We start from the raw sequence: 27,761 nt of genomic DNA on the forward strand, positions 1-27,761 counted from the left end.
TGCTTTGAGTCTGCTGGGTGCAATTATCCTGTCTCTCAGCACCCTCATATGCAGACCCAGTCAAGCCCTAGGAAGATTTTGTTTCATGCACAACACACAGGTCATGAAGAGCTCCTAGTTCTGGTGGAGAATCAGGTGGAGATGGGTCTGTGTTTGCCTGTGTTCCAACTATCTGCTAGGTCTTGGCTTCACACCACCATCTGTGATAATGAGTGTTTGTGGGGCATGGAGTACAGCAGAAAAACACAGGGCAGGAAGCAGAGGAAGCCTACTGGAGAGGTGAGTGTGAGCTACGAGACCAGGACCTGGAAAGAGATGCCGAATGAAGAGCTCAGAGAGAATAAAGTTAACGTGCTATCAATGATTTCTCAAAGCTATTAACTTATCCACATAACTTAGTATGGTACTTTAAGGCAATTTAAAGGATACAAAATAAACCAGAGAGGCCAATAGCCCCCTAATACCCGACTACACCCAGAGGTTCTCAAAGAGAAGGAATGTAAACAGATGTAAACAAAGGTTCCCAGAGATTGGTACAGCAATTGGGGAAATATTTTTATTCTGTAGTGCCTAGCATATCCTAGAACTAATGAAAGATTAAAACTTTTACTGTACTTACTAGCACTTTTCATGGGAGAAGTCCCAGGCTCCAGCCAATCAGATTGTATGTTAAAATCCCAAGTCTGCCCTGTGGAAGTTCAGCAGAGCCAGTCTGCCTAGATTCCACTAATGCAGACAGCCTTTCTCTTCCAGGTGAGCTAATACCTCTCCAGTCAATCCTGTGACTCCTTAGCTTAGCTCATACCTATGCTCCACTGTGTGGAGACAGCAGGGAGGTTAAAGGACTCAATGAACTGAATCCCATTCCCACCTGCACCTTTTGAAGGCATACAGAGAAAAGCTGGGTCTCTCTTCAGCTCCTTCTTACTTGCTGTTGGAGGCACTTTGAGAAGAATTCCCTTGATTCTGAACCAGTAGGCGAGTCAGGCACCCTGTGTGTTCTGCTGTGGCACTGTTCTACAGACTGAAGCTACAGCTTCTCATATGAACACATGCAGTGAAGAAACCAGGAAGCTGAGTCTGGGGACCAGGAAAGCTCTGGAGGAGGGATGGGGACAGAAGAGGACACTTCTGAATTGTGCCCAAGTGTTGGTGGCAACCAGCCTTGGTGGGGTGAGAAAAAGGCAGAAGCCAGCACTAAGCACTCCTCTCAACCAACAGATGTTGTAATAACTAAAATGCTCTGTATCTCTCTGCCAGGAGAAAATGCTAGAAAATCAATGATTATTGAGTTATAATCTTACAACATATTTTATCACCATCATGCAACTTTTGATCATCTGATTTCTTTTTATAATTCAAAGTGTTTCAGTGAAGCAATAAAGCTGCCATGATCTCCTTCCGGGAGGAAGCCATTCCACTGAAGTGCCTTCAGAGGGGCTCTGCAGGATCCAGCTCAGGGCACACAGTGAGAGCAGCCTGGTCTTTGACTGAGAAACATACTCAAAAGCATGGGGATCTTCTCCCTTTGGTCTTTATCTTGGCTGCTTTCATCTCTCTTCTTGTTGCTACATTCAGTCTTCAATGAGAGTTAAATTCCTTTGCCTAGCCCCTAATTTGACTCACTTTCCGATAATATCAGCTGTCTATAAAATTATAAAAACTAGGGAATCAAGGGATAGTATCCCCCTGCACATCACAATAGGAAGGAGACTGGCAAGTGAATCACCTCCTCCTTGGATATGTACTGTTATCTTAATGTGTTTTTTTTTTTTTTTTTTTTAAGATTTTATTTATGAGTCTTCTGCCTGCATGTATGCTTGTGCAGTGCTCACAGTTGCCAGAAGGGGTGTCATATCCCCTGAAACTGGAGGTACAGACTTGTTAGCTACCATATGGGTGCTGAGAATTAGAATCTGGGTCCTCTGGTCTTAAACATGGAGCCATCTCTCCAGTCCACTGTACTGTTTTCTACTGCGGTTTTAAACCTCACCTTTGCCTAGAGTATAAATAAAGTATCTTCAAGCTATGGAGAAGGAAAATAAAGTAATAAAAGCTTAAGAAACTTCTGGTGGTTATACAGCTACTAGCACATTCAGGGGCCTGGGTCCAAACACCAGGATTGTGTAAACAGTACAAGACTCTATTTCTGTAGCAGCTATATAGTATGTAAAAATTTATAGATTATAGAATGAGATCCTTTAGCATATATGAATTATATACAAACGACTGCTCAAAGAAAAAATCTTTTGGAAGCTCTGAGGATGCTGAGTTGACACATTAACTTGTATTTCAAGGGAGAATTTCTGAACAAAGAGACTAGACACTGGCCAGTGGCCTCTTTATTCTACATTAGTTCTGTAATTGAATACAAGGATAACACAGGCAACATTTTTTTTTTTTTTTGTCAACAGATCTGCTGGCACGAACACTAATCAGCTATGAGCGTAAGATTAATAGACAACAGGTGTAGACCTTATAGTCATGCTGAGACAGACATTGCTGTTCCAGGGACTTCCCACCAAATCCAGTCTCTTTCAGACTGGCTTTGAGAAGGCATCTTCCATTTGTGCTAGCAGATAGATTGGGGTGTGTCTGTGATAAAATTCTGACCAGTAAGAGCCACAAGACGTCGGCTTAGGAACTGCTAAAAAATGTTTCCTTCTTGGCAAAATAAAACAGAAAACACTTTTCTTGTGTGATTTTTTTTGGGGGGGAGGGGGGTAGGACACTTGAGTATTCAGCAGCTCAGACCACAGAAGAAGCTTCAACATGGCCAAGGAGGAAGAACAGAAAGATGCCATACACTTGATTCTTTAATAACATCAACAGGCCAGTGAATTACCAGACCTTCAAGCCAGCCTATCTTAGGGTTTCAGATTATAGGAGAGGAAATATCTACTTTTGAAATACATGTTTTAGTCAGGCCTGCTGGTATATGACAGTACTCAGGCACTCGAGACTGAGGTAGGCTATAGCATCACCTGGAGAGCGAGGACAGCCTGGGCAGCACAGTGAGCCCAGTTTCAAGTCAGGGTGTCTGCTTTATGCAGTCATGCTAATAGGGGCTGGAGAGATGCGGATGGCCTGGACTAGATTCCTAGCACCTACATGTGGCTTGCCACCATTTGTAATTTCACTCCCAGGGGATCTGATACCTTCTTCTGGCCTCTCAGGGCTCTCTACACACACAGTGCATGGACATACATGCAGGCAAATCACATTCTCATAAAGTCTCATAAAGCAAGACGACAATGTAGAGAAAGCATGCTAACAGATGAGGAAGATCTGGCCTGGCCGCAGCACTGAGCTCTTTCAGTATGTCATGTCATGGGTTAGTGTGAAGATGCTATTCTTGGACATTTAAGTCATCTGACATTTAACTGCCCAGGCGCCTTACCAGTCTTACCTGTCTCTGTTTAAGGTGAGGCCACCCCTGCCGCAGACCCTTCTCCCTCGTTCTCCTGCCCATCCTCTCGGCCTCCCATGAGGTTCACTCCTTGCTTTCTCTCCTCTACATTTCCCTTTTGCTGTGTGAAGGTGAACAGTCCACACTGTCCTACAAACACAGCAGAGTCTCCTATGCTTTGTGTGCATGAGGACTCATGAGAAACCAAAGGACTGATGTCACCATGGACACACATACTGGTTAGTGCTGGGAAGGTACAGGCTTATTCCTTAATGGACAGAAACAATCCTCAAGCCCCTCAAAGGCAATTACTCCAAAAAATTGTTTTACATGAAACGATTAGTTTTTACCTTTGAACATTTCCAAACCAGTGTTCTTTTTCTTACACTCCTTATATTTACCAGATCTTGCTTCTTTTTAGCCCCTTAGTAACATTATTTTGGGTGTTGCCACTACCCCAGACTTTCCCAAGGGAGCTGCACCCTTCTTTTTCCAGCTGGGACGGGTTCATCTCCGAGCCGCTTCATGGCCCTGCCTTCACTGTTTGTTGGAGTGGGATCAACTGTTTCTCACTACTATTTCCTTTTTTGCTTGGACACACCTTTGGTTCTTAGTTCCCTAGGAGAAACACATGATCAGTGCTCCTGTGCCTGGGAGGGCACTGTGAGTGGCGTGAGAGGTGCCCACAGGTGGCATTCTCTGGGGGAACAGCTGGGATTCCAACTGTCTGGCCATGTCTTCCTTCAGTCTTGCATTAGGAGGCTATATTCTGGAGTGCGGATGCTCTCTATGCATTTCCTAACATGCATCCTTCGAAGTAAAATTTCTAACATTTGGGAGGGAGGGAAACAGTCTATGGTTTTCCATGGACTCTCCCGTCTTTGTCTCCATTCTCACTGTCTCTCCCTTTGCCTGTGTTGTAAGCCCTGTAGTTGCTCACACTTCCTCTTGTGCTCCATCCATCAACAGTGTCCAATGTTCTTTTGGGTTCCAGAAATCTGTCTCTATCTCTGGTTCAATGGTGACCCACTTTCTATTTGATTCTGCATGCGATTCATTACTTTCTGGCTGTCTGTGCAGTATACCACATTGTACCTACCATTAATTCAGACCTAGTAGACATTGTTAAAAGTGTCAATGTGACACACACTCCCCACTCCCAAGATGGTGTCTCACTGCATAGCTCTGGCTGTCCCGGACCAGGCTGGTCTTGAACTCACAGAGATCCATCTACCTTTGCCTCATGAGAGCTAGTATTAAAGGCATGTGTCAACACACCAGCTGTTACATAATTCCAAGTTGGCACTAATTTTCCCAATTAGTGGTCAAGGAGGAGAGATACTGCTTACTTGTGGGACCAAAGTGGGTACACTGGGAAGAGGGACTATTGAAGCTATACAGAATAGCCTTTAATTCCAGAAACTAATAAAGAGCTGTTGGGGTCCACTATGGTGGACTATGGTAAACTCCTAAACATGCAGGATCTGTAAGTCCCTAGGTGCTGTCTCACTGACAGCTACCAGCTTGCACAGGTAGCAAGGTGACTACCATAGTACTCCTACCAAAAAGCTGGTGAGCTCAGGCCAGGCTGGTCTTAGCTGGCATCCTTTCTGGGAAAGTGAAAATGAATACTGCCAGGAGAGGGTGTTAGATGGCTCTGAGCCTGACAGGGTGACAACATCTGCACCTTGATGTGGCATGGAGAGGTGCCAGTCAGTCCCATTAGCAGCAGGAAGATGGTGGCAGGGGCAACAGCTTGTATGTGATGGTGATGACAGCCACAAACAGTGAGCCTGGGCTGGGAGCCGCAGACACTGAGACAGTCACTGGGCAGTGACAGCAGCTGTAGCCACAGGAGAAAGTGCTGACAGACACAGGCCACACATGCTAATGCCTTAATGTAATAAAGCAAAATTGCTTTCCACACGTAGGATATTGCTTTCTAGGTGATGTGGATATAAGGGAAGATCCAGCAAGTTCAAAGATGCTCTGTTAAGGAGCTGCTTTCTGATTTCAAAGGCAAAAGACCGTAGACAGCCTTTGTTTCCATCTCTGTATCACCAGTCCCCAACCTTACCTTTTAGAGTTAACTTTTTTCTAGGAAAGCCAGTGGTCGTTGTAGGTCCTAGAGTCCTAGACCATATCCCCAGAAAGCTGTGGTCACTAGGGGATCACACAAGGAACATTTTATGTCATGCCTATAAACTTACTTGTTAAAATGACCACATCTGAGGGATTCAGCAACACATGAAAACGTACAACACAAACCGTTGCAAACAGGAAACAAGGAATTCTGTCATACTTCTTTAGCTGCTTGAACTAGATGGACCTATTTATATAGGGGAGAATTCTTTCATTTGCAAATAGGATTTCCTGTTCTAGTGTAAGAACTTCTTCCAGCATTGAGGAGCTGCCTGTCAGCCTTTGAACTAGGGACAGCCACTCCATTCTCCCAAGTGCAACACACTCTTCCTTTAGCTGTAAGTTGCTCTGTCCTAATTAGCTCCACAACTAATTCTTACTAATAGTACCGACCTTACCAGGATTCCTGAAAAGATTCCCTTGTTTCCAGACTGTGTCTGCCTTGCCTCAACAATGCAGGTGTGTGCTCCCTCCCCCACTCTCTCTGCAGGGTGGGAGTGGAGCAGAATAGTTGCTTATCACTCTCAATTTCCGTTCCTTTAGTTTCCCAGGTAACCAGCTTTATTGGGATTTTCCTAACACACCACTCCCCATCTCAGGTGTCCAACACACCAAGGGTTTCTATATTTAAACTATGTGGACTCATCATCACAGTGAATTTCACATTTTTATTTTCTTAATAAGAAATCCTGTATCCTTTACCACCCTGACCCCACTTCCCAGCCAGCCCAATGCAAACACTAGTTGTCTTTCCGTCTCTTACATGGTGTTTTCTATTCTGGTTGTTTTATAACTGGAGACATGTAGTATTTTAAAAAACTCATTTATAACAACATTTCATAAATCCTTCATGTACATACAAGAATCCATTAGTAATTCAGTCTTATCACACCACAAATTATGATGTATGGCTATGTCATATATGAAAGTCCATGTTTACCACAGATGGACATATGGCTTGTTTTCACATTGTGGCTACTGTGAAGAATGCAGCTCAAAGTGTTTGTACAGATGTTTCTGGTTTCATTTCTCTTGGGTACAGATCTGGGAGTGAGTCATCTGAGCTGTATTTCATCTACTTTATTCTTAAGATTCTACACTGCTCACATTACTGTTCACTGTGTGTTCACATTACTGTGGATAAGCAGGGACCATACATCCATCTTTCTAACTCCAAAAATAAAGTGACTTTTATATACCTTCAATAGTCAGTTTTATGAATGGAATGACTAAACCCTCACTGAGATGTCCTACCCACCACTAACAAGTGAGTTCTCTGGGAATTGCTTCAGATGCTGAAGTAATTGGCATAACTTGGTTTTACTTGGCTCTGTCTATTAGACAAATTTGTGTTAAGAAGCTCCTAATGGTAGCTGGTTCCCAAGATGTAAGAGTAGAGAACAGGCTAATTTACCAGGCTCTACCAATGAGGGAGAGGCCTACTGTATAGCCAGTGCAGTGATACAAAGAACATACTTTATTTAATGAGGTTATATTATCTTTTCTCAGAAAATGAACACCTTAATCTAGGCACAATGTCTTCCCCTTAGTGTAGTAACAAAACCACTAAGAGTATCCTGTGGCCATGATGTCTGCTTCCTTCTAGTCCCACCTGAGCCACCCAGAAGACTGCTGAAGGTCTCAGGAGCCTCTTCACATCTAGACATTAGATTGACCAACCCGGAGTAATCTTTTATGGCAGTCAGAAGGTGTCTAGTTTAGACCTGAGAGAAAGTAAGAATTTGAAGATAAACCTTAGGTCTTCTTTGAACTGATCAGTGATACATAGATCCTCTCTTATACTGGCATTTAGAAGGTATTTCTACATTATGATCATGAACTTGGGAGCATAAGATCAGAACCTGCTCCCTGGGGGAGACAGGAGTTTGGTATCAGGTTAGCACCTGACGAGTTAGGTGACAACACTCATGTGCTCCTGGGCAACAACTTCAGAATCAAGTCACTTTCTACCTCTGCTCAGGATTTCACATTATTTTCCTGAAAAGAATTCTTTCCTATGATCTCTTATCCTCATATAACCCCAGTACTTGTATTTGTTTTGACTTATAGTTTAGTAGAATTTAGATGTAATTAATTGTGCTACAGTTTCGATGTTAATTTCCTTAGGGGGGAAAGATTCAAATTGATGTAGGCAGAGCAGATATTTATAGCTGAGAGAGAACAGGGTCATATCAATATCAACTGTTAGCTAATAAAACTAACCCTCTGCCTACATTTACTTAGTAACAAGGACAAGGGTTATGTGTAGAGAGCAAACAGAAGCCACAATTATCAACATGCAGGAGTTTCTGGTTGTGTGAAAGGAAACTAGCCTAGTGCTGGGGAAGGGTCACATGAGAGCAGTTACCATGGCATTCTTAGGAACCTGTGGTGGTTAATCCTCATTATCAAGTTGACTGGATGTACTGAGTCGCTGAGGAGACAAGTCTTGGGGTGTGTCTTTGAGGGTTCCTCTGAAGAGGAAAGAACTGTCTACGAAGGCTGGCCTGACTGACTAAGGCTTCTCTGGGCACCTGATGCATAAAGAAGGAACATGTTCTAGCTCTAAAACCAGGAAATGTGCTTGACAAAGCTGCTGGCGGCCTGGGGCCTGGGCCTTGGGAGAGCTGTGGCTTCAGATCCTGAGAACCCAACTCTTCCCACCTTGTAGGACTATGGTTCTGAGTCCCAAGGGTGCTTATGTGCTCTGTCTATGATAGTCTTGAAATACCCTGTGTTCCCCTTATGCAAAATGTTTGATTATGTCTCACTATCTTAGTTCCATTGTATGATAGTTTCTGCGGAGTTTGTCTTATTTCTGCCCTAGAAATAGTATATAGGATGTTGTACTTCTTCTTCTTTTTTTGTTTTTTGTTTTTGAGATAGGGTTTCTCTATGTAGCTCTGGTTATCCCAAAATTCACTCTGTAGACCAAGCTGGTCTCAAACTCAGAGATGTGCCTGCCTCTACCACCCTAGTGCTGGGATTAAAGGTGTGTTGCTATCACCACCACCTGGCTACTGTACTTTTTAATAAGCTTGCTTGGTATAAGATATAGCTTATGCCAGACCTCATAATCCCAAAGTTATTTGTCTCCTATCTTTCTGATCTCCTGGTTCTCTCTCTCAGGATCCTGCCATTAATGAGTGACCTGCTAGTCCACGGCACCCTCATGAATGTTAGCAGACTGTGCACTGAGACCCAGGCTGAGTAACTGAGATCCAGGCTGAGCAAGAGGAGAAAACGAACCGGTGGCTGCGCCAGTTTGAGCTCCCAACATTACTGAACAAACATTCCCCTTTCTCATATCTCCAGTGCCTATTGTCATCTGTTTTTTTTTTTTTTTTTTTGATCTTGGTCATTCTATTGGGGGTGGTGGGGGTGGGGGAGAAAGATGAAATTTCAAAGTAGTTTTAGTTTGGACTTTCCTGATAGCTAAACATAATGAACATCATTTTAAATCCCCCTCAACCATTTGTCTTTCTTCTTTTGAGAACTCTTTGTTTAGGTCCATGCCTTATTTTTAAATCTTTCTTGGTGTTTAGTTTTTTTTTTTTTTTTTTTTTTTGTATACTGTAGATACTAATCCTCTGTCAGAAGTATGGCTGGCAAAGATTGTAGTTTATTTATTTGAATTATAGTGTCCTTTGCTCTACAGCAGATTTTTAGTTTCATGTGGTCCCAGTTGTCAGTTGTTGGTTTTAATGCCTATGCTAGCAGGGTCCTAAAAATCTTGGCCATGCTTGTATGTTGAAGCATACATAGACCCTACTTTCTCCTCTGTCAGATTCAGGGTATCAGGTCTTAGGTCAAGGTCCTTGACTCACTTGGAATTGAGGTCTGTTCAGGCTGGGAGATAAGGATCTAGTTTTATTCTTCTACATGTAGCTATACAGTTTGACTAGCACCATTTGTTGAAGATGCTGTCTTTTCTCCTGTGTGTAGTTTTGACTTCTTTGCCAAAAACCAGGTGGCTATAGGTGGTAGACTTATAACTGAGTGTGATATGTCTGTTCTTATGTATATCACCACACTGGTTTTTTTTTTTTTTTTTTTTTTTTATTTACAGCTCTGTAGTAGAACTTAAAACCAAGGATGATGATATCTCCAGTAGTTCTTTTATTGTTCAAGGCTGTTTGGCTAGCCTGGTTTTTTGTTTGTTTTGTTTGTTGTTTTTCTAAATGGAATTTAAGATTACTTTTTCAATTTAATGGTGGCAGTAAGTCACACCAGAGTTCCCCTACCCCAACATGACAAAAAAAAAAAAAAAAAAAAAAAAAAATCCTCATTGAAAAGGAACAAACTGAGGGGCTGGAGAGATGGCTCAGCAGTTAGGAACATTGGCTTTTCTTCTGGGAAACCTGTGTTCAATCCTCAGCACCCACACGGCTGTTTGTAACCATCTGTAATTTCAGTATTAGGGGACCTGGCATCCTCTTCTGGTCTTTGCAGGTACCAAGCATGCATGTGATACACAAACATATCATGTAGGTAAAACACCTGCCTACCCACCCACACATAAATAAGTAAATAAATAAATGAAAAGAGACAAACTTTTCCTAAGCCACAAAAGCAGATTGTATAGAAGAAAAAGATACTCCAGTAGAAAGAGAAACAAAAGCTTCCTTTAGTGAAAGAAATTCAGTATAAAATAGATGCAGCAATACCAGGAAAAGATCTTTTGGTGGAGAGGGAGAAAGAAAAAAAGAAAGGGGAGATGTGGGAGAGAGAGCAGTGTTTACCGGTTTCCTTCCTTACCTCAGGAGACGTGTTAAATTAATTCACATTCCTGGTAGCCTTCAGCTTCTCAGGAGGGATATAACACAGGAAACTATTATTTCTGGTAATTTAAGTATATGTTGTTAGCCAAAGTGTCAGAGGACAAAATGAATACACATCTGAAAAAGGCTTTTCTTTGACAGCAATCACCACTTTATACTTGTATGGGCCTCTCAAATCCTCAAAAAACTCACTTGTCACATTCAGGGTTAATTTTGTTTCTTGAAGTGAACTGAACCTGAAACAATACCATATAACATGCCATAATCCATCAACTCTTGACTTTTTTACAGGTCTAGTGTTGAGAAGGCAGATTAAAAAAAAATCCCCAAATTGTACTTAGTAAATTCATTTTAATAGCATAAGGAGAAAGCTTTCCTCAAAATACAGAATATGCAATGATGGGCTTTTGCTGTGTGTGCATATGGGTCAAGGTCCCAGTTGCAGAGAGTGAATTATTATTGAAAGCTTACCCGGAAACTCACACTTCCAATCTCTCCTTTGCCTATTTTATCCTTCTTCTTTTTAAATCTTAACTTTCAAAGTGCAGCTCAAAACAGACTTCTTCAACCTGTCCCTGAATTATTTCAATCTACCCTGAATAACACCCTTAGCATCCTCTCTCTTTCCATAAAAATGCCTCTCTATAATGTGATTGTTTTGAAGTGTCTGTCTACACTTTAGTGTTATTTCCTGATTAAACTGTATCCATGCAGCAAACTGCTACTGGGTGTAGCTTCATTCCTCCCTCCTGTGTATCCAGCATTGTCCCCTCTTGATTGGGTACCAACCTTATCTTTGGGGCATGTTCTCTGAGGTCCAGGCTAGATCCATCGGCCTCCACCTCAGAGGTGGACAGGACCTCTGACAGCCTCATCATAGTGTATGTGTCCCTCCTGACTCCAGCAACTTATTCACAAATGGACACAGAGAGGGAAAAGTCCCTCTGCGAGATTTGCTCTATCCTTCTAGAAGAGAGAAGGCAACTATTTGAAGTTCTAGTTATGCATATTAAATGCATTTTAGCTACTATTTTGCTACTACTGGGAGACAGGCTATGTGGTACAGCTAAGTAGATTCAAATAAATGCACGAGCTGCAGGAAGAAAAGGAGTCAAGCTGATACAGTTAGAATCCTGGGATAAAAGCAAGTCTAAAACCAACTATTTCTTGTAAGTCTCAGTTTCATGATTCAGTATATTTTTTTCCTTCTAGTTTAAGGGACTTTGAATTAGGTTTCTATTCCATGAAACTGATAAGAGTCTTGACAAAGACATTGGATAGGTCTAACTATATCAGGCTGAGCTAAGCGTATTTAACCTGGAGCTCATCCAAAGATAAACCCTAACGAGCCATGCCTCCCACCATTATGCCTTCATTTAATCCTCTCCTATGTCAAACCTGGCAAGCTGTGTGACTTGGAACGCTAGAAGTCATTTTGTCCAGGTACTGGGCGCAAGCCTGATAAAGGCCTGATAAAGCAGTTTCTGTGTCATGCTTTCAGAGTCTCACGTTGTCATGTGTGTGATGCCCTAATAGTGACACGTGAAACTTACATGGAGAGGGGGCCATTGTAAGATAATGTAAAGGGATCCAGGGATCTAAGGATCCTGCATCTCTGCTGAACCTGGTACTCTAGCTAGCCCCAGCAAGTCAGCATGCCTGTGAGGTAAGACACCCCAGGCATTTTAGCCCCATTGTCATCAGACTACAGACTACAGAGAAACCAAGACTGCCTACAGAAGAAGCTCATGGTTGAACCTCAGTGGCTGCTATTTCAAGAGAATGAATATGAGTGGCTATTTTAGGTACTGAGTAATGAGTTGGTTTATTACGTAGATATAGACAGCAGGAATAAATGAGTAGATTAAATAATTAGGTTTTGGTTAGATAACCAACGTCTATGGGTATAATTCAGTCAGGTTGATCTTAAAAAAAGAAGAAGAAGAAAATTCTTGATAATTATGTATAAGGGTGTTATATAATTGACCAAGATGAAGAAAAGGGATAGGATCGGAGCTTTAATAGCAATCCATGATATGGGAAACCTGGCCTTTTCTGCACATGTATATATGTGTGCCCAGTCAGACTCCTCTGTTACAGAGAAGGAGAAAGGACACTGGGAAACTCATAATTCCAAGAGAATAAAACTTAGAAAGTGAGCAAGAACAAGTCATCCAGGCAGCAGCTGCTAAAAAAATCTTCTTCAAAGCTGGTTCAGTGGAAACAGCACTGCTGCTGGAAACACAGAATGTCATGTCTTGCTCAGCTTCAGCAGACAGAACTGGATGTTGGCATCCCACAGCCAGGTCTAGCCTGGCCTCCACATAGGATGCAGACATTGGTTTCTAGATTTTTATGGTGGAAGGCAAGACCCTTCCAAACCCAGGCACTAAGGAACTCTCTAAATAGTTTAGAAACTAGGTAGTCAAAATGATATCTGTCAATCATATGTAGCATTTTTTCTTTTTAAAAGGACTTAGTTTTCTATTGATATAACAAAAAGACATAGTTCTTTGTGATTCAGACTAAACACACTGTTGTCTGTGAGAATCTCAGCTGTCATCATTACCACCATATGCTAGGAGTTTACTGATTCTCTGGGAATTGCTCTTGGTTGCAGCCTCATTCTTTTCAGACTGCCTGGCCAGGTTTCCTCCCTGACTTGGATGGTGTCTAATGCTGCTGCAGTCTTTCTGGAGGTCTCATACCTTTTTGTGTCTCATTTGATCCATCAATGATGATGACTACCTCAAGACTGGCCTTTCTCATAATCTTTTGGATGTGTTTTGTTTACCCTTGTATTAGCAATTTTTCTCATCACAGAGACAGATATATGACACAGCATCTTAAAGAGGGGTTTATTTTGGTTCACAGTTTAAGGGTATGTCCCATCACAGTGGGGAAGGGATGGTGACAGAAGTGGGAGGTGGCTGGTTATATTGGCTTCACAGTAAAGGGGGGAGAATGTAAGTGCTGGTGCTTATGGTTCTCCCTTCTATCCAGTCTGTAGAATGGTGTTGCCTATACACACAGTAGGTCTTCTCACTTTAGTTAAGCCACTTTTGAGATGACCTCTCAGACACTTGTAAAGATTCTCTCCAAGGTGATTGTAAAACCTGTCAAGTTCACGCTCAGCAGTCACCATTTCATCCTGCTGTCCTCTCACCCAGTATCTCGGGGATGAGAAAGGATGCCATACACCCCCTTAAGCTCTAGGAACACTCCGTCATGTCTTAATAGAGTCAGTAAAAGCATCATGGCTGTGGTATATCTTTTTGAAATAATACTGTACGTCACCATAAGCCATATAATATGACCAGGCTGCAGAGAGACTTGTCACTGAATCATGGTCCTGCCATCTACCACTAGTGTAGATCCAGTGCTACTCTTTCAGACTTGATTTTCCCATTTGCAGAAAGAAAATGCTAACCCTTAAGCACACTAGGTCAGTGTGGGCGTCACTGAGATAATACATGTAAATCACATACGTTGGGTGCCTTACACAAAGAATGTGCTTAATTACTGTCACTAATAGTAGTACAGTAGTAAAATCAAATCAAATCAAATGTTTATTTTAAGCAATTTGTTATTCCTATCTGGGCTTACAGGAAACTTGGGGTGCTAAGACAGAGGCAGAGTTACTCTATAACGCAGTATGATGGAGGGAGGATGTAATCAGATACTGCTTATGCTGGGGTGTCATGCTGATGTACCACTGACAGAATACTGTAAAGTCTACTTAATGAATCAGCTATCTCCATGTGGCTGTGCCCTTCTTGATGACAGAGAGGGTCTCCTACACTGAAGAAAAAATATCATATACTCTAATTGTCACTGCAGGGAAAAGGCACCATCGTCCCAGTCAGCATGATTCTGTTTTCATGTTTGATTCTGAACATAAACCAAGATCCAAAGAAAGAGATTAGCATTAGAAGGGAAAGAATAAGCTTACCACTTCATAAGAGGGATGGCATGGTCTAGGAGAAAGGCAAACCTCTGAAGTGCCGACAACAGGACAGAGTAGACAGAACAGGAAAGTGTAATGAAGGTTCATTGAGAAGACGTGAACATTTGCAGTTTATATTGGCCATCTTTAGTACAACAAACGGATGCCGCCATGTGCTGATGCATTATGTTAGTTACTGTGGACTCCCCATGATGCATCTGCCTCTGGAGGACTCCTAGTGATGGTTGACAGGCAAAAGAAATCTTTTTCTCTGCCCAGGTGTGCAAACAGAGGGGCCAGTATTTTCCAGGCTGATCGGTATGGGTCTTGCTGGAGAATAAAGGTGCCCAAAGAAAGAAGCTGCACGAACTGTTAGAAAATTATTATTTTTCATTTAAAGGAGGGGGGCTTAAGAGTTCACCATTTCAGCGTGTGCTATTGTTGAGAAGGAGCCTTAAACTCCTGAGACCCAAAACACACCTCTGCACAGCACTCGGTAAATACGGGAGGTTCCTTAGGGGAGCTGGTCAATAGCTTCTGGCCAATAGTTAAAGCTTTTAACTAAGGCAATCAGCTCCCTGGCAGACATATGCTTCTCTTGTTGAAATGCTATTTATGTGTCATTACCATTTCGATACTAATGTCCCTGGAGAACTAAGAAACCAAGAAATGGAAAAAAAGTTCAAATTTCTGAAAAATAAAAAAAATTTCCTCTATCCCATAATTAAAGTTAACAAAAGAAAACAGACAGACTGTCACATCCATGGAGCAGAGGGAAGCTGAGGCTTCAAATGACTGATTTACCACAGCAAGTAATTACTTTATGTTTCTCACAAACATTTGAAACCTATTATTACTTTCACAGCGGCACACATCAACAGAAGACTGTCACCTAAGGGAGAAATGGGGAACTGGGCTGTAATTAATTTCTGGTCGAATATATCATGAAGCCTTTAATGTTGTCAATAAAAGGCTCTAGCCACTAAAAATCCCCAGCTTCTCCCTCCTCCTCAATCCCAATACTTCCAAAATATTTAATCAGCTTCTCTATGGAATAGATTGCCTAAAGGAGAATGAGATGCGGTGCTCAGGTCTGCTGGAAAGTTGCGGCCATTGATCCCTCCTCCCAACTTGGAGTATCACGAGAGAGAAGTCAATCAAGTGCTGGCCTCTCCTACCCCCACTTGTGTTTTTCTCATTTCTCTCCATTTGCAGTAGAGGAAAATAGAAGGCATAGTTCTTTGGAGGAATCTGAACATGCAGATGCCAGGCAACAGAAATCATTACAGCAGCAACCGAAGCCTGTGTCTTTAAAGGTTAGAACACAAAGATTAAGAGTGCCCCCCGGGAAAAAGTGCAATGGCTGATCTGAATATAGCCTTCCATCAACTGGAAAAGCACAGCACAGCAGATGAAGAGCTCCAGTGGAGGTGACATTTATGTTTTTGAGTACCCACATGTTTATTTTGTCAATTACTGTTTGGAGTCTACTAAGACCTTTATAGGTCATGCACAGGCAGTAGCTAGCTTCTATCATCTGTCTTGTTCTTCTGCTGGTATGGTGAGTAAATGCTACAGGAATGATTTTGACAATGATAAGAAACAGGTCTACATGACTTCTTTCCTCATTCACCCATCTATTCATTCATTCATTCATTCATTCATTCACACATGCATTATCTGGAGGGCCCATGGAGAAGTGTACCTCTCAGAAATCTTTGGTTTCCTTATGGAGACAGATTGGAGTGGATGGCTTTCCTTTCCTTTTCTTTTGAGAACTGGAGATGGAGTAGAGCACCAGCCCTCTGGATCCCATCTCTGGCACGATAGCACATGGTTGCTGCTCTTCTAGTCAAAATCATTGTACAGGTGGGAGAACTTCAGCCAAATGAGTGGCGTTCACTTGATCAAGTTCATGTAATGATTAAGGGCTAAATTTGCTGATCATTTACTACACAAATGAAATACACACATCTTTTCTTGTGACAGAGTTATGTCCCCTGGATCCACTGTAAGTTGCAAATACTGTAAAATGCATATGAATTTACTCTATTTAACCAATGGCCTGTCATAGCTCACTTAGCCTAGCCACCCTTTACTGTGCTCCAAACATTTACATTCACCTCTAGCTGGGCAGAATCATGACACAACACCTCTGTTCTGCAGTAGTGCTATGTATGCATCACAGGCACATTACTGAGGATTTTACTCAAAGTGAAGAGCAGAACTGTTGAATGTGAGAAGTCTTGGGTGCAATCCCGAGCACCAGCCTCGGTCCTCCCAAGTACCAGAAAAACAGAAATGTTGGCTAGATCTAGAGTAGCATTTTAGTCATTGTGACTTCTTTGGCTACAGTAGTTAGGGAAGGGAAGAAGAGAGATGGAGGGATGGAGGGATGGAGGGGGAAGAGAGAGAACATGAGCAAATCTTAAACAAGAACAGAGGGTGGCTCTGATAGTAGGATACTATATGGGTTTCAAAAGATTAGGTCACTATGTCTCCTAGACTGTCTATGGACTGCCCACACGGGGATCTCCTGGGTGCCTGTCAACCTGCTCATGTATGCTTAGGCAAACTCCCAACCACGTACAAATTTTTAGGGATAGAGTCGAAAGACTTCCCTTGTAAGACAGCACTGCAGGAAACCCTTATATTCTCTTGCCTTTGGGAACCACTTGTTAAGCTGCTTGTTGTTTTAGCAGTGCAGGTATAAGAATTTGGGAGCAAAGCTAGAGTTTGTCAGGAAAATGGATGATCAAGCGCTGTCTCTAACTTGTGCTGTGGCTCTAAGGCGTGGTCCAGTGCTAGAAGCAAGTGCTACTCTATGACAGGCATTTGGGAAGACAATATAAGAAGGTTGAGCAAAACTAACCCTGGTATTAAATCATTTCTCTGTGGAACTCTTTTTAAACTGTTAAGGAAAGTTACTTAAAATTACCAGTAGAATCTGTAACTCGATTCCAAATTCTTATCGTTATACCCACAAATAAATGTAGCACTCATCCCTCATCAAAATGTTTCTTTTTGCAGCAGATAGGGACCATTATAGCAAGCTGTAATTGGTCAAACTGCAAAGAGCAAATGACTGGGGGGTGCTCAGCCCTAGTTGACACATCTGTACTACAAGCTTAACACCTAAGGCTCAGGGGACATCAAGGAAGAAGGGGCAGAAAGACGGAAGGGCCAGAGGACCAGGATGTCTGCTGGGAGACTGTCTTCTATATAGGACAGGAAAGCTGCACCCTTAACATATCAACAATATGGAGCCTAAACAAGACCCAAATACCAGTTGATATATGATGTGGATGGGAGAAATCTCACAAGGACCCCGCCCCTAAATCTTCAGGCAATTGGTTTCTGCTGAGATGGGGAGAATTAATCTTCTCTAGGGACCAGCTCCATAACTGGTTCTCTAACACCAAGTGGTCAGCTCTAAAAATATATACACACGAGTAACATCGAATGGACTCAGAAGGTTACAGTGATGGTTTGTATATGCTTGCCCCAGGGAATGGCACTATTTAGGAGGTGTAGCCTTGTTGGAGTAGGTGTGCCACTGTAGGTGTGGGCTTTAATATCCTTGTTGTAGCTACCTGGAAGCCAGTCTTTTGCTAGCTGCCTTCAGAACAAGAGGTAGAACTCTCAGCTCCTCTATTCCCATGCCTGCCTGGACACTGCCAGGCTCTTGCCTTGATGATAATGGACTGAACCTCTCAACCTGTATGCCATCCCCAATTAAATGTCATCCTTATAAGAGTTGTCTTGGTCATGGTTTCTGTTCACAGCAGTAAAACCCTAACTTAAGACAGTTACATTTATACACATATATGTATATATACATGCAACAGGAATAATTAATGGAAAAAAAGCCAGCCTGCAGAAATCCACAGAAATAAGTGGGGGCAAATAAAACTAGAGAAAGTAAAGGAAAAGAAAATATTTATGTTTTAAGAACTTAACTGAAAAAAGATGCTATATAAAAAACAGACCCTATATTTACCAAAATGATAGCCTTATCTTCACATGGGTTAAAAGCATGTTTAAGTCCACTGATCTATGTGTGACCCTATATCTATTATTTTATGAACTGGGAATTTATTTAACCTCTTAGATATTCCTTCTTTTATCCACAAGATGTGACTGTCACAGCTATACACAGAATTTCAAAAAAACTGATGTGGAAAAAGCACTCACTACAGTGTATATATCAGGCACATATGAGCACGCTCATTGTTACCACAACAGTGTATCTTCATTATCACACATGGATAATTTACACCAAATCTATTTTGGAGGTGCCCTTGTTTTAGAGAAAGCAATTTATTCCTACAGGACTATAAGGCTAAGTATAAAAATTATTTCTTGGCAATCTATTTTTATTTATTGATGGATGCTCTCTGAAACACATGTAAATTCACATATCCTAAACATATTTTTAAGCTTAGACCATGTTCATAAATATTTTCAATTTATATGAGCCTATTACAAAGAGAAGAGAAAATAAACAAACTACATTTAAAAAAAAAACTATAGACATCCAGAAATAAAACTAAATACAATCCCGGTGACTAGTTACAAGACGTTTATGATTATGTGGGGAGGGAGAGCATGCTAATAAAAAATTAGAGTAATAAAATACTAAAATATAGGGAAAATTAAGTGAAATATAAGTGACCTTATATGAGTTAAAATCTAAGTGAAAATTAAGCACATAAAACATTGATTTCAGAATACAGAAAATTAGAAAAATCTGGCTTACAAAGAGAACGACATGGGCAGACACATTAGGAGAGACTTGAGAGCAAGGCTATTTTGTTCACCATGGCCATGTGGCTCCCTTTTAGCATCTGAGTTTGGTCTTTCCAGATTAGGGAAGGGGAAAAGCAATGCAGAGGGATGCAGAAGGTACTGTGTGTGTGTGTGTGTGCGCGCGCGCGCGAGCGCGCACGCGTGCGCGTGTGTTCAGGCTTGGGAAAATTTGCCCTAAACTTTGAGGAAGTCAGTCACATGAGCCTGGGGTGTGATAATTAACCAAGTAGCAGGACTCAGACTAGTTTAAACAGGATAGCTGAGTTATGAGCTAGACTAGTTTAAACAGGATAGCTGAGTTATGAGCTAGCGTAAACAAGCCAGAGGACCTAGGCATTTATTCATTTAGAAAAAGTTTCTCAGAAGATTGGACATAGTACTACCTGAGGACCCAGCTATACCATTGCTGGGTATATATCCAAAAGATGCCCCAACATATAACAAGGACACATGTTCCACTATGTTCACAGCAGCCTTATTTATAATAGCCAGAAGCTGGAAAGAACCCAGATGTCCTTGAACAGAGGAATGGATACAGAAAATGTGGTACATTTACACAATGGAGTATTACTCAGCTATTAAAACAATGCCTTCATGAAATTCTTAGGCAAATGGATGGAAGTAGAAAATATCATCCTGAGTGAGATAGCCCAGTCACAAAAGAACACACATGGTATGTAATCACTGATAAGTGGATATTAGCCCCAAAGCTCAGAATCCCCAAGATACAATTCACAGACCATATGAAGCTCAAGAAGAAGGAAGACCAAAATGTGGATGCTTCAGTCCTTCTTAGAAGGGGGAACACAATACTCATGAGAGGTAGAGGGTGGAAGGGATTTGGGAGGTAGAGTGGGGAAAGGGGGGCAGGATCAGGTATGGGAGGAGACAGGGATGATATACCGAGGGTCAGGAAATTGAACAGAGGTGTGTAGCAATGATGGATGGGGAACTGGGAACCACCAGAAAGTCTCAGATACCAGGAAAGCAAAAGGCTCCCAGGACCCAACAGGGATGAGGTTAGCTGAAATGCCCAACAAAGAGGATGGAGAACATGTAGAGACCATATCCAGAGGCTAGGCAAGGCTCCCGGTAGGGGGATGGGCCACCTGCTCATCTCCAAATTTTTAAGCCAGAATTGCTCCTGTCTAAAACATATACGGGGACAAAGTGTGGAGTAGAGACTGAAGGAAAGGCCATTCAACACTGCCCCACCTGGGGTTTCATCCCATATACAGATACCTAACCCAGATTATTGCAGATAATAATATCATTATATAGTATTATATAATAATATAATATTATATAATATATAATACTATTGCAGATGCCAAGAAGTGCATGCTGACAGGAGCCTGTTATAGCTGTCTCCTGAGAGGCTCTGCCAGAGTCTGACATATACAGAGACTGAAGGAGCTGAAGGGGTTTACGACCCCATAGGAAGAAAAGCAGTATCAACCAACCAGATGCCACAAAGCTCCCAGGGACTAAACCACCAGCCAAAGAGAACACATGGAGGGACCGATGACTCCAGCCACATATGTAGCAGAGGATGGCCTTGTCGAGCATCAATGGGAGGAGAGGCCCTTGGTCCTGAGAAGGCTCGATGCCCCAATGTAGGGGAATGCCAGGGTGATGAGGTGGGAGTTGGTGGGTGGGTGGGTGAGCACCCTCATAGAAGCAGTGGGGTGAAGGATGGGATAGGGGGGTTTGTGGAGGGGAAACTGGGAAGGGATAACATCTGAAATGTAAATAAAGAAACTATCCAATTTAAAAAAAAATGTCTGAGTCGTTAGTTTGGGAAACTAGGATGTGGGCGGGCTTTAGAACCTTGGGCCTCAGTCCTCAGGTGTCTCAAACTTCCTTTTAGACAAATGGAGCTTATTAAGTGAGTGGGGTTGGACTTAACCTTAGGAATTTGCCTGTCTCCACTTCCCCACTGCTGGGATTATAAGCATGGACTACCTCACTCAGCTATTTTTATATGGGTTCTGGGGACTGAACTCAGGTCCCCCAGCCTTAGTCACTTACCGGTTGAGCTGTGTCCTTGGTCCATGTTTCTGAATTTTAAACATGTTAATTTCAACACTAAACTTTTATTTATAAAACAAGAAGGGGGCCAGCTTCCAGCTTCCAATTTTTCAGTAAGAATTCTACTAGAATCAATAAGTGATATTTCTTGGGCTTTTTCATAGAACAATGTAACCCAGTCCTTTCCAGGCAGAAAAACAGCCTCACACGGGAGGCTAACTTAAGCATGAGACCAAAGAGGCATGAAGGATACATAAATAGGTCTGATGAGAGATCTTGGACAAGTTATTTCTAATTTCTATTCCTTGGGATCTTCTTGCATAATAGCATCTGCCATCTATGATATTCTCTGAGCAATGCCAGTTCCAGCAAATAAGCAACAATGAAAAGATCCACTGTCTGTCAGGAATCTCGAGGAACCCCAAGGTAGAAACTGACTGTGTGTTATCATGGCAAAAAGGAAATCTTACTTAAGCAAGGCCTTCACACGTGAGGCGTGTCTATAAGAACTCAGACTTTAATTAGAGACAGGCATTTTTCTGGGAAGATTATGAGGACTCATTGTTTTCAGGCACTCTGTGGAGGCTATGCAGGCTGGTGAGGCATGCTCACCTGCATTCAAAAAGCCCCAATTAAACCATTAATTAGAGACCAATTAGTTTTTACAATGTATAAAATCTACTTTAAGTATAATAAACTTAGAGAGTCCAGACCAGAAGAAAATGGTATAGGCAGAAGTGGGTAGCAAAGTCAAAGGAAGGTTAAATTCAAGAAAAGTAACATTATTTAAATAATGTTATAGAAGGTCCTTAAGAAAACACTCTTAGATATCAAATTATACTCATTTTTGTTTTATTACTGAATTTTATTAACAGGTATCTTTTTTTTTATATCAGGCAGTAAAAACTATAAAACTCATCATTTTCCAGTTTTCCTGCTGCTAGGAGTCACGGCTAGCTTTAGTATCACTGCTGAATTAAAGCTACTTCTCAGAACTTTTAGAGGTCATCATTATTAAAAGAATGTTTGGCAGAAGAATGGCCTTGATCAGATCAATTGTTAGCTGTGAGCATCTGCATCTGAATATGTCAGAATCTGGCAGACCTCTAAGGAGAAGATATATCAGGCTCCTATCAGCATGCTCTTCCTGACATCCACAGCAGCAGCTACCTGATCAAGGGTCCCCAATGGAGGAGTTAGAGAGAAGACTGAAGGAGCTGAAAGGGTTTGTGGCCCCATGAGGAGAGCAACAATACCAACCAACCAGAGCTCCCCCGGGTCTTAACCACCAGCCTGGGATCACATAGGGAGGGACCCATGACTCCATCTGTATATGTAGGGGAGGATGGTCTTGTCGGGCATAGGTGGGAGAGAAGATCCTTGGTCCCATGAAGGCTGAACACCAAGTGGTGGAATTCGAGGGTGGGGAGGTGGGAGTGGGGGGGTAGGTAGGGGCACACCCTCATAAAAGCAGGAGGAGGGGGGATGGGATAAGGGGTTCCTGGGTGGTGGGGGGAATGGGGTGAGGGGATAAAATCTGAAATGTAAATATAATATCCAATAAAAAAAAATGAAGAAGACTGGCCTTATGTGAACACAAATTCAAACAGAAACTGGTCAGATGAAGCCCCTTTGTAAAGGGAAGCTTGCAACAAAGGTTGGGATTGGAAAGGCAGACATGACTGATGGTAGGATAAAGCCTGTTAAAAAAAACAACCTGTGAAACGTATGCAGAGAATATTTTGTTTCTGGCTAAACAAAGGAATGAGTCTCCAAGGGGAAGCAGTCAGTGTTCAGCCCAGTCACTGAAGTCTTCAGGAACAGAGCCCTTCAGATCACAGGTCTGTCCTGACGGCTGTGGTGTTTCCAGTAGGTGGCAGCATGGCATTGCTAATTCTATAACAAGCTATGGCCTGGTCATTCCAGACAGGAAAACTTAACCTTCCTGTAAAAAACCAAATAATGTCTGCAATAAGCCTGTAGAAAATAAGTATACATAAGAGCCCCCATGGGAGGAATGCAACATTCTCAGCCATGCCTGAGATCATTCCTAGACTTAGCAAAGTACGAAGGTCAAGGATGAAGCAGGGGTCCCACTTAGCACGTTTAGTGTCTGGTACCTCAAGGAAGGATCTGGGTAGGTAAGCTCACCTGGGATGTGGATGACTTAAAAGGAGACAAGGCTTTGATTCATCTGAAGGAGGATGTTTCATCCACAGATGGGGAAAGTAGCATTTCTATTCAGGGAGCAGCAAGGCTGTGCGCTCTGTTGGCTTTTAGGTACCACTCTCTTCCTGTCCTTGTCCTATGGACCCTCCTTTCCTAGGTTGAATGGTTTCATGCAGATGCTTCCCCAGGTCTGTTTGTTTACCCCCACCCTTTCTTTTAAGCTCTCTGTAGTGTCTTAGACACATCTGCTCTAAAGTCCCACAGCTATCTTACACACATCTTCACACTGAAGACCCTTCCCACATCAAGCCTGTCCCCGCTCTGTGCCCCTACCTTACTTGCTGATTCTGTGCTTAGATGCCCCAGGGTCACCCTTAACTCCCTTTCCTCTGCCTTTGTCATTCTACCACTACTTACATCGAGCTACTTTTTAAACTCTGTCTCACTTCCCTATCTGTTTTCATTCCTGCCAGCTCTGAGCTGATTCATGACCTATACACCACACCTTCAGCAATCACTTTACAACTGAGGTCCTTCCCACTCAGTTGGGACCACTGCAGTGAGTGCTATAAAAACAGGCCTTGCCTATGGAGGTCTCATTCTGTTGTGTGTAGACAAGGTAAACAATCAGATATAAAACAGGTTAGGTATATGATAACAAGAGACAAGTGAGGGCAAGGGAAATGATGAAGGGTATGCTTTGAGTTATAGGCAAGAAAGTGGCATCCCTAGCTTACCACAGGGGAATCTCATTTTCCCCCAGGCCTCATCCTTCTGGGTCCCTCACTTTCTGCTTGAATGGCCCTTCCCCTAACTCTGGATAACTCCACTTAGTATTTAAATTACGCATCACTTCCTTATAAGTTCTTCCTTGACTGCTCACCTCTCAGGGTGATTAGGGATGTGAAACTGCGTGGGATACTTCCTTGACAACATTCTCTATTAATGTGGTATACAGCCTGAAGTACTCATTTCCATGACAAATCAGTTGGGACTTTTAAAGCTTTAAAGCTCAACATAAAAAAAAAAAAAAAAAAAAAAACATTCTGCAATATAATTCAGCTACTATACAATTTCCATATTTGAAGTATAGAGTTCAAGATCATTTAATATATTCAGAGTTGTACGACCATCTGCAAAATCTATTTTAGAATATGTTACTCATTCCCAAAAGAAATCCTGAGTCCACATCTTCATTTCCTCACAAGCTCCAAACAGTAGCTCTGAAGATTCGCCAAGTTTTGACATTTCACAACAGAGTCACATACAATGTAGCTATTCACGGTCAGCCTCTTTAATTTAGCCTCATGTGTAAAGGTTCATCATAAATTATGTTTCATGTTATAGCCACATAATATCTATTGTATCGATTCACATTTCATTCACCCATCCATTAAGTATAAATAACACTGCTATAAAATTTGGGTAACAATTTTTGAGTGCATGTATTTTTGATTTCTCTTGGGTAGAATCTCCGAGTCATGTGGTGAGTCTATTTTTAACTTTTTGAAGACGGGGTAAACGTTTTACAAGGCCACCGTACCTCTTATTTTCCCACTAGCACTAGTTTCTCTATATTCTTGTCAGCATGTAAAACTCACTTTTATTTTATGTATATTGGTATTTGGTGGCACGTATACCTGAACCTTGTGTGTGCACTGCCCATAGAGGTTAGAAGAGGGCATCAGGTCCCTAGGAACTGGATTGCAAATGGTTTTGAGCCACTGTGTGGGTGCAGGGAATTGAACCTGCATCTTCTGGAAGAGCAGTCAGTGCTCTTAACCAAAGAGCCTGCTCTTTCACATTTTTTTTCTTTTTGGACTGTGCAGGCTCACCTTGATGTGGTTTTGATTTTCATTTCTCTAAGAACAAATGAAGCTGAGCATCTATTTGTGCTCAACATAAATCACGCTGTAGATGTAGATGGCCTGTAGGTCTTCATGGCATAAATGTCTCTGACAGCATTTTAATAGATTATTTTACAAAAAGTTTTTAGTCACAAAAAGTAAGTTAGTATAAAGTTCTCAAGTAATTTATATTCATTATTCCTACTAACATCTTATATTAGTATGGCACATTTATCACAACTAATGAACCAACATTAATATACCATTTAACTACAACCCAACTTCACTCAGACTTCCTTCATTTTTACTGCATGCTCTTTCTAGGACCCCATCCAGGACAGGAGAGACATTTAGTTGTCACGTCTCCTGGCTGAGATAGCTTCACCAACTTTTGTGTTTGTTTGGTTTGTTTCTAATGGCTTTTATACTACAGAGGAGTGCTGGTCAGGTATTTTATAACTATCCCTGCATAAAAATCTTTCTGATCTTTTTTGGAGAAAGACTACAGAGGTCAGGTGCCAATTTCATCACGAGGTAACAAAGCTATACATTGTGAACATGTTCATGAATGCTGATGTTGACCGTGATAAACGAGATGCTGCCAACGTGGCCTTTTCCATATCATAGTACAGGCATTCTGGCTGTATTTGTATTTGCTCTAATCACATCTAAACCTACTATAAATTAAGAGAAACCTGTTTAATGTGAGGCTGGCTCCTATTTTAGGTAAATTACATAGGAAAGATGAAGGACTATGAATCAAGGTCAAGGCCTCTGATCAAGTCTACCAGCAGCCAGTTCTCTGTGCAGAGCTAGTGTAACCCAGGAGCAGAGGCACCTCCAGGATACCTCTTTCCCTGAGTTAGTTACCTTCCTTAGTGTTGTTTACTCACTCTCTTGGCTAGCACCTTTTCAGCACCCCAGCATATAAACAGTGAAGCAGTCACAGCCCATTTCTCAGACAGCATCTCTTTTTTTCTCTGCTTGTTCTCCCAGTCAAATCTCACTTCTCATTCTTTCTTCTGGGCTCAAACCTCATGTGTATGGTAATGGTTCCCAAGCTCTTCTCTCTAGGCCAGACTCTCCTACACACTAGGTTTTTTTCTCCTTTCCCTCCTCCTATTCATATTCATATTTGTAACAGGCATATCAAACACTGTATCACACTCAAACTCTTGGTATCTCCCATCTCCAAACTCATTTAGCTTTACCCATAGTCTGGTTCAGTACATTAAACACTCTGCTTTGAATTGCTCAGAAGAAAACAGTCACTGGTTCTCCCTGTCATCTTGACTATTACAATCTAGCCTAAGCTTCTTATTTTCCCCAGTGCTGATTGGTCTGGATCACCAAGGTTCACTTGAAGGATGCCTGCTGCTGTTTTCTGATGGATCCTTCTGTTTATATGCTAGTCTCCTCCCCAGGCCTATGATTCTCAGAGCAGACAGGGGAGTTCAGATTGTGACACACTTCTCCCTCCATGTTAGCGTGTCCTACTTCTTCTAATGAAAGTCAGCGTCACTACAATGGCATTCAAGCTCTCAGCTCCTTTGAGTACATTCATGATTTTACCTCTTCTTGTTCTATCAATACTCACCTTTCTGCTTTCATCATCAAGCATATGCCTCTCTCTTCATCCTGCGAGTCCCTTTGGTCTTTCTGCTATGGCCCTTCCCTAAATATCCTGACGGCTTGTTCCTACTCTATAGATCCCACCCTCTAAATATGATCATTTCATTAAGGACTCTCCAGAGCTTCTGAAATAAAACCCTGCACTCTCAATTTCCCTTTTTAAGCTTAGTTTTCTTTTTTAATCACAGCATGTCTGAAAACCTGTCAGACTTTGCATTTTACCTACTAGTTTGTATTTCGTCTCTCAACGATGGAAGTTCATCAGCACTGACATTCTCTCATCATCTGACATAGTTTACATTCTGCCTATCTATTCATTTGTTCTTTGCCTCATAACAATGCAGGTTTCTCCAGCATAGTACCAAGAGAGAGGACACACTTCCAGAAAATAAGTGTTCACTGAATAAAGGAATACTAATGTGAAGAAACGTTCTGTTCTTCATTTTAGGATTGGTCTCCTTAATGCTTCTTGAACTTAAGCTTTCATTTCTTTACCTTTGAAATGTTTAAATGAAGACACTTGTCTAAAGAAATACAAAATGGGGATGTATGTATGTGTGTGTGGGGGGGGGCAATGACCCATAACTGTTAATTAGGAGAGCAAGAAGCAAAGAAGTTTGGGAAGATAGAACTAGAGGAAGAATCGACAGGCTTAGCAGCTACACCTTTAAAACCAGTTAGATTCCAGTGAGTTCCAGGGCAGCCTAATTTATATAGCAAGTTTGAGGCCAGCCAGGGCTGTATAGTGAGATCCTATCTCAAAGAACAAAAACAAAGACTCTCTCCAACCTCCTACCCCCTCCCTCTCCCAAAAAAACCAAACCAGTCAACCAAACATACAAAAACAAGAACAACAACAACTAAAACCCAACAAAACCAAAATCCAAACCCAAATATTCTAGGAAATATTGGAAAAGGAAGACAAAGAGAAAGAAAAGAGGAACTGGGGAAAATCACTCTGGGATGCTCTTTTTGAATAAGGGCCTCACCTCATC

General features: G+C 41.9%; 1 protein-coding gene across 2 annotated transcripts in view; it reads right to left on the minus strand.

Moving 5' to 3' along the window:
* Exoc4 (exocyst complex component 4) overlaps positions 1-27,761 on the minus strand; it is a 711,678-nt gene that overhangs the window by 22,462 nt on the left and 661,455 nt on the right. Inside the window, exon 18 of one of the 2 annotated variants that reach the window (XM_076913572.1) lies at positions 10,310-10,391. The exons of the other annotated variant lie outside the window; for it this stretch is intronic. Within the exon in view, the coding sequence (XP_076769687.1) occupies positions 10,328-10,391 (64 nt within the window). The 3' untranslated portion in view covers positions 10,310-10,327. The remainder of the gene's footprint in view (positions 1-10,309; positions 10,392-27,761) is intronic. 2 annotated transcript variants of the gene reach the window in all.

This window comes from Arvicanthis niloticus, chromosome 15 (assembly GCF_011762505.2).
Source record: "Arvicanthis niloticus isolate mArvNil1 chromosome 15, mArvNil1.pat.X, whole genome shotgun sequence".
NCBI lineage: Eukaryota > Metazoa > Chordata > Mammalia > Rodentia > Muridae > Arvicanthis > Arvicanthis niloticus.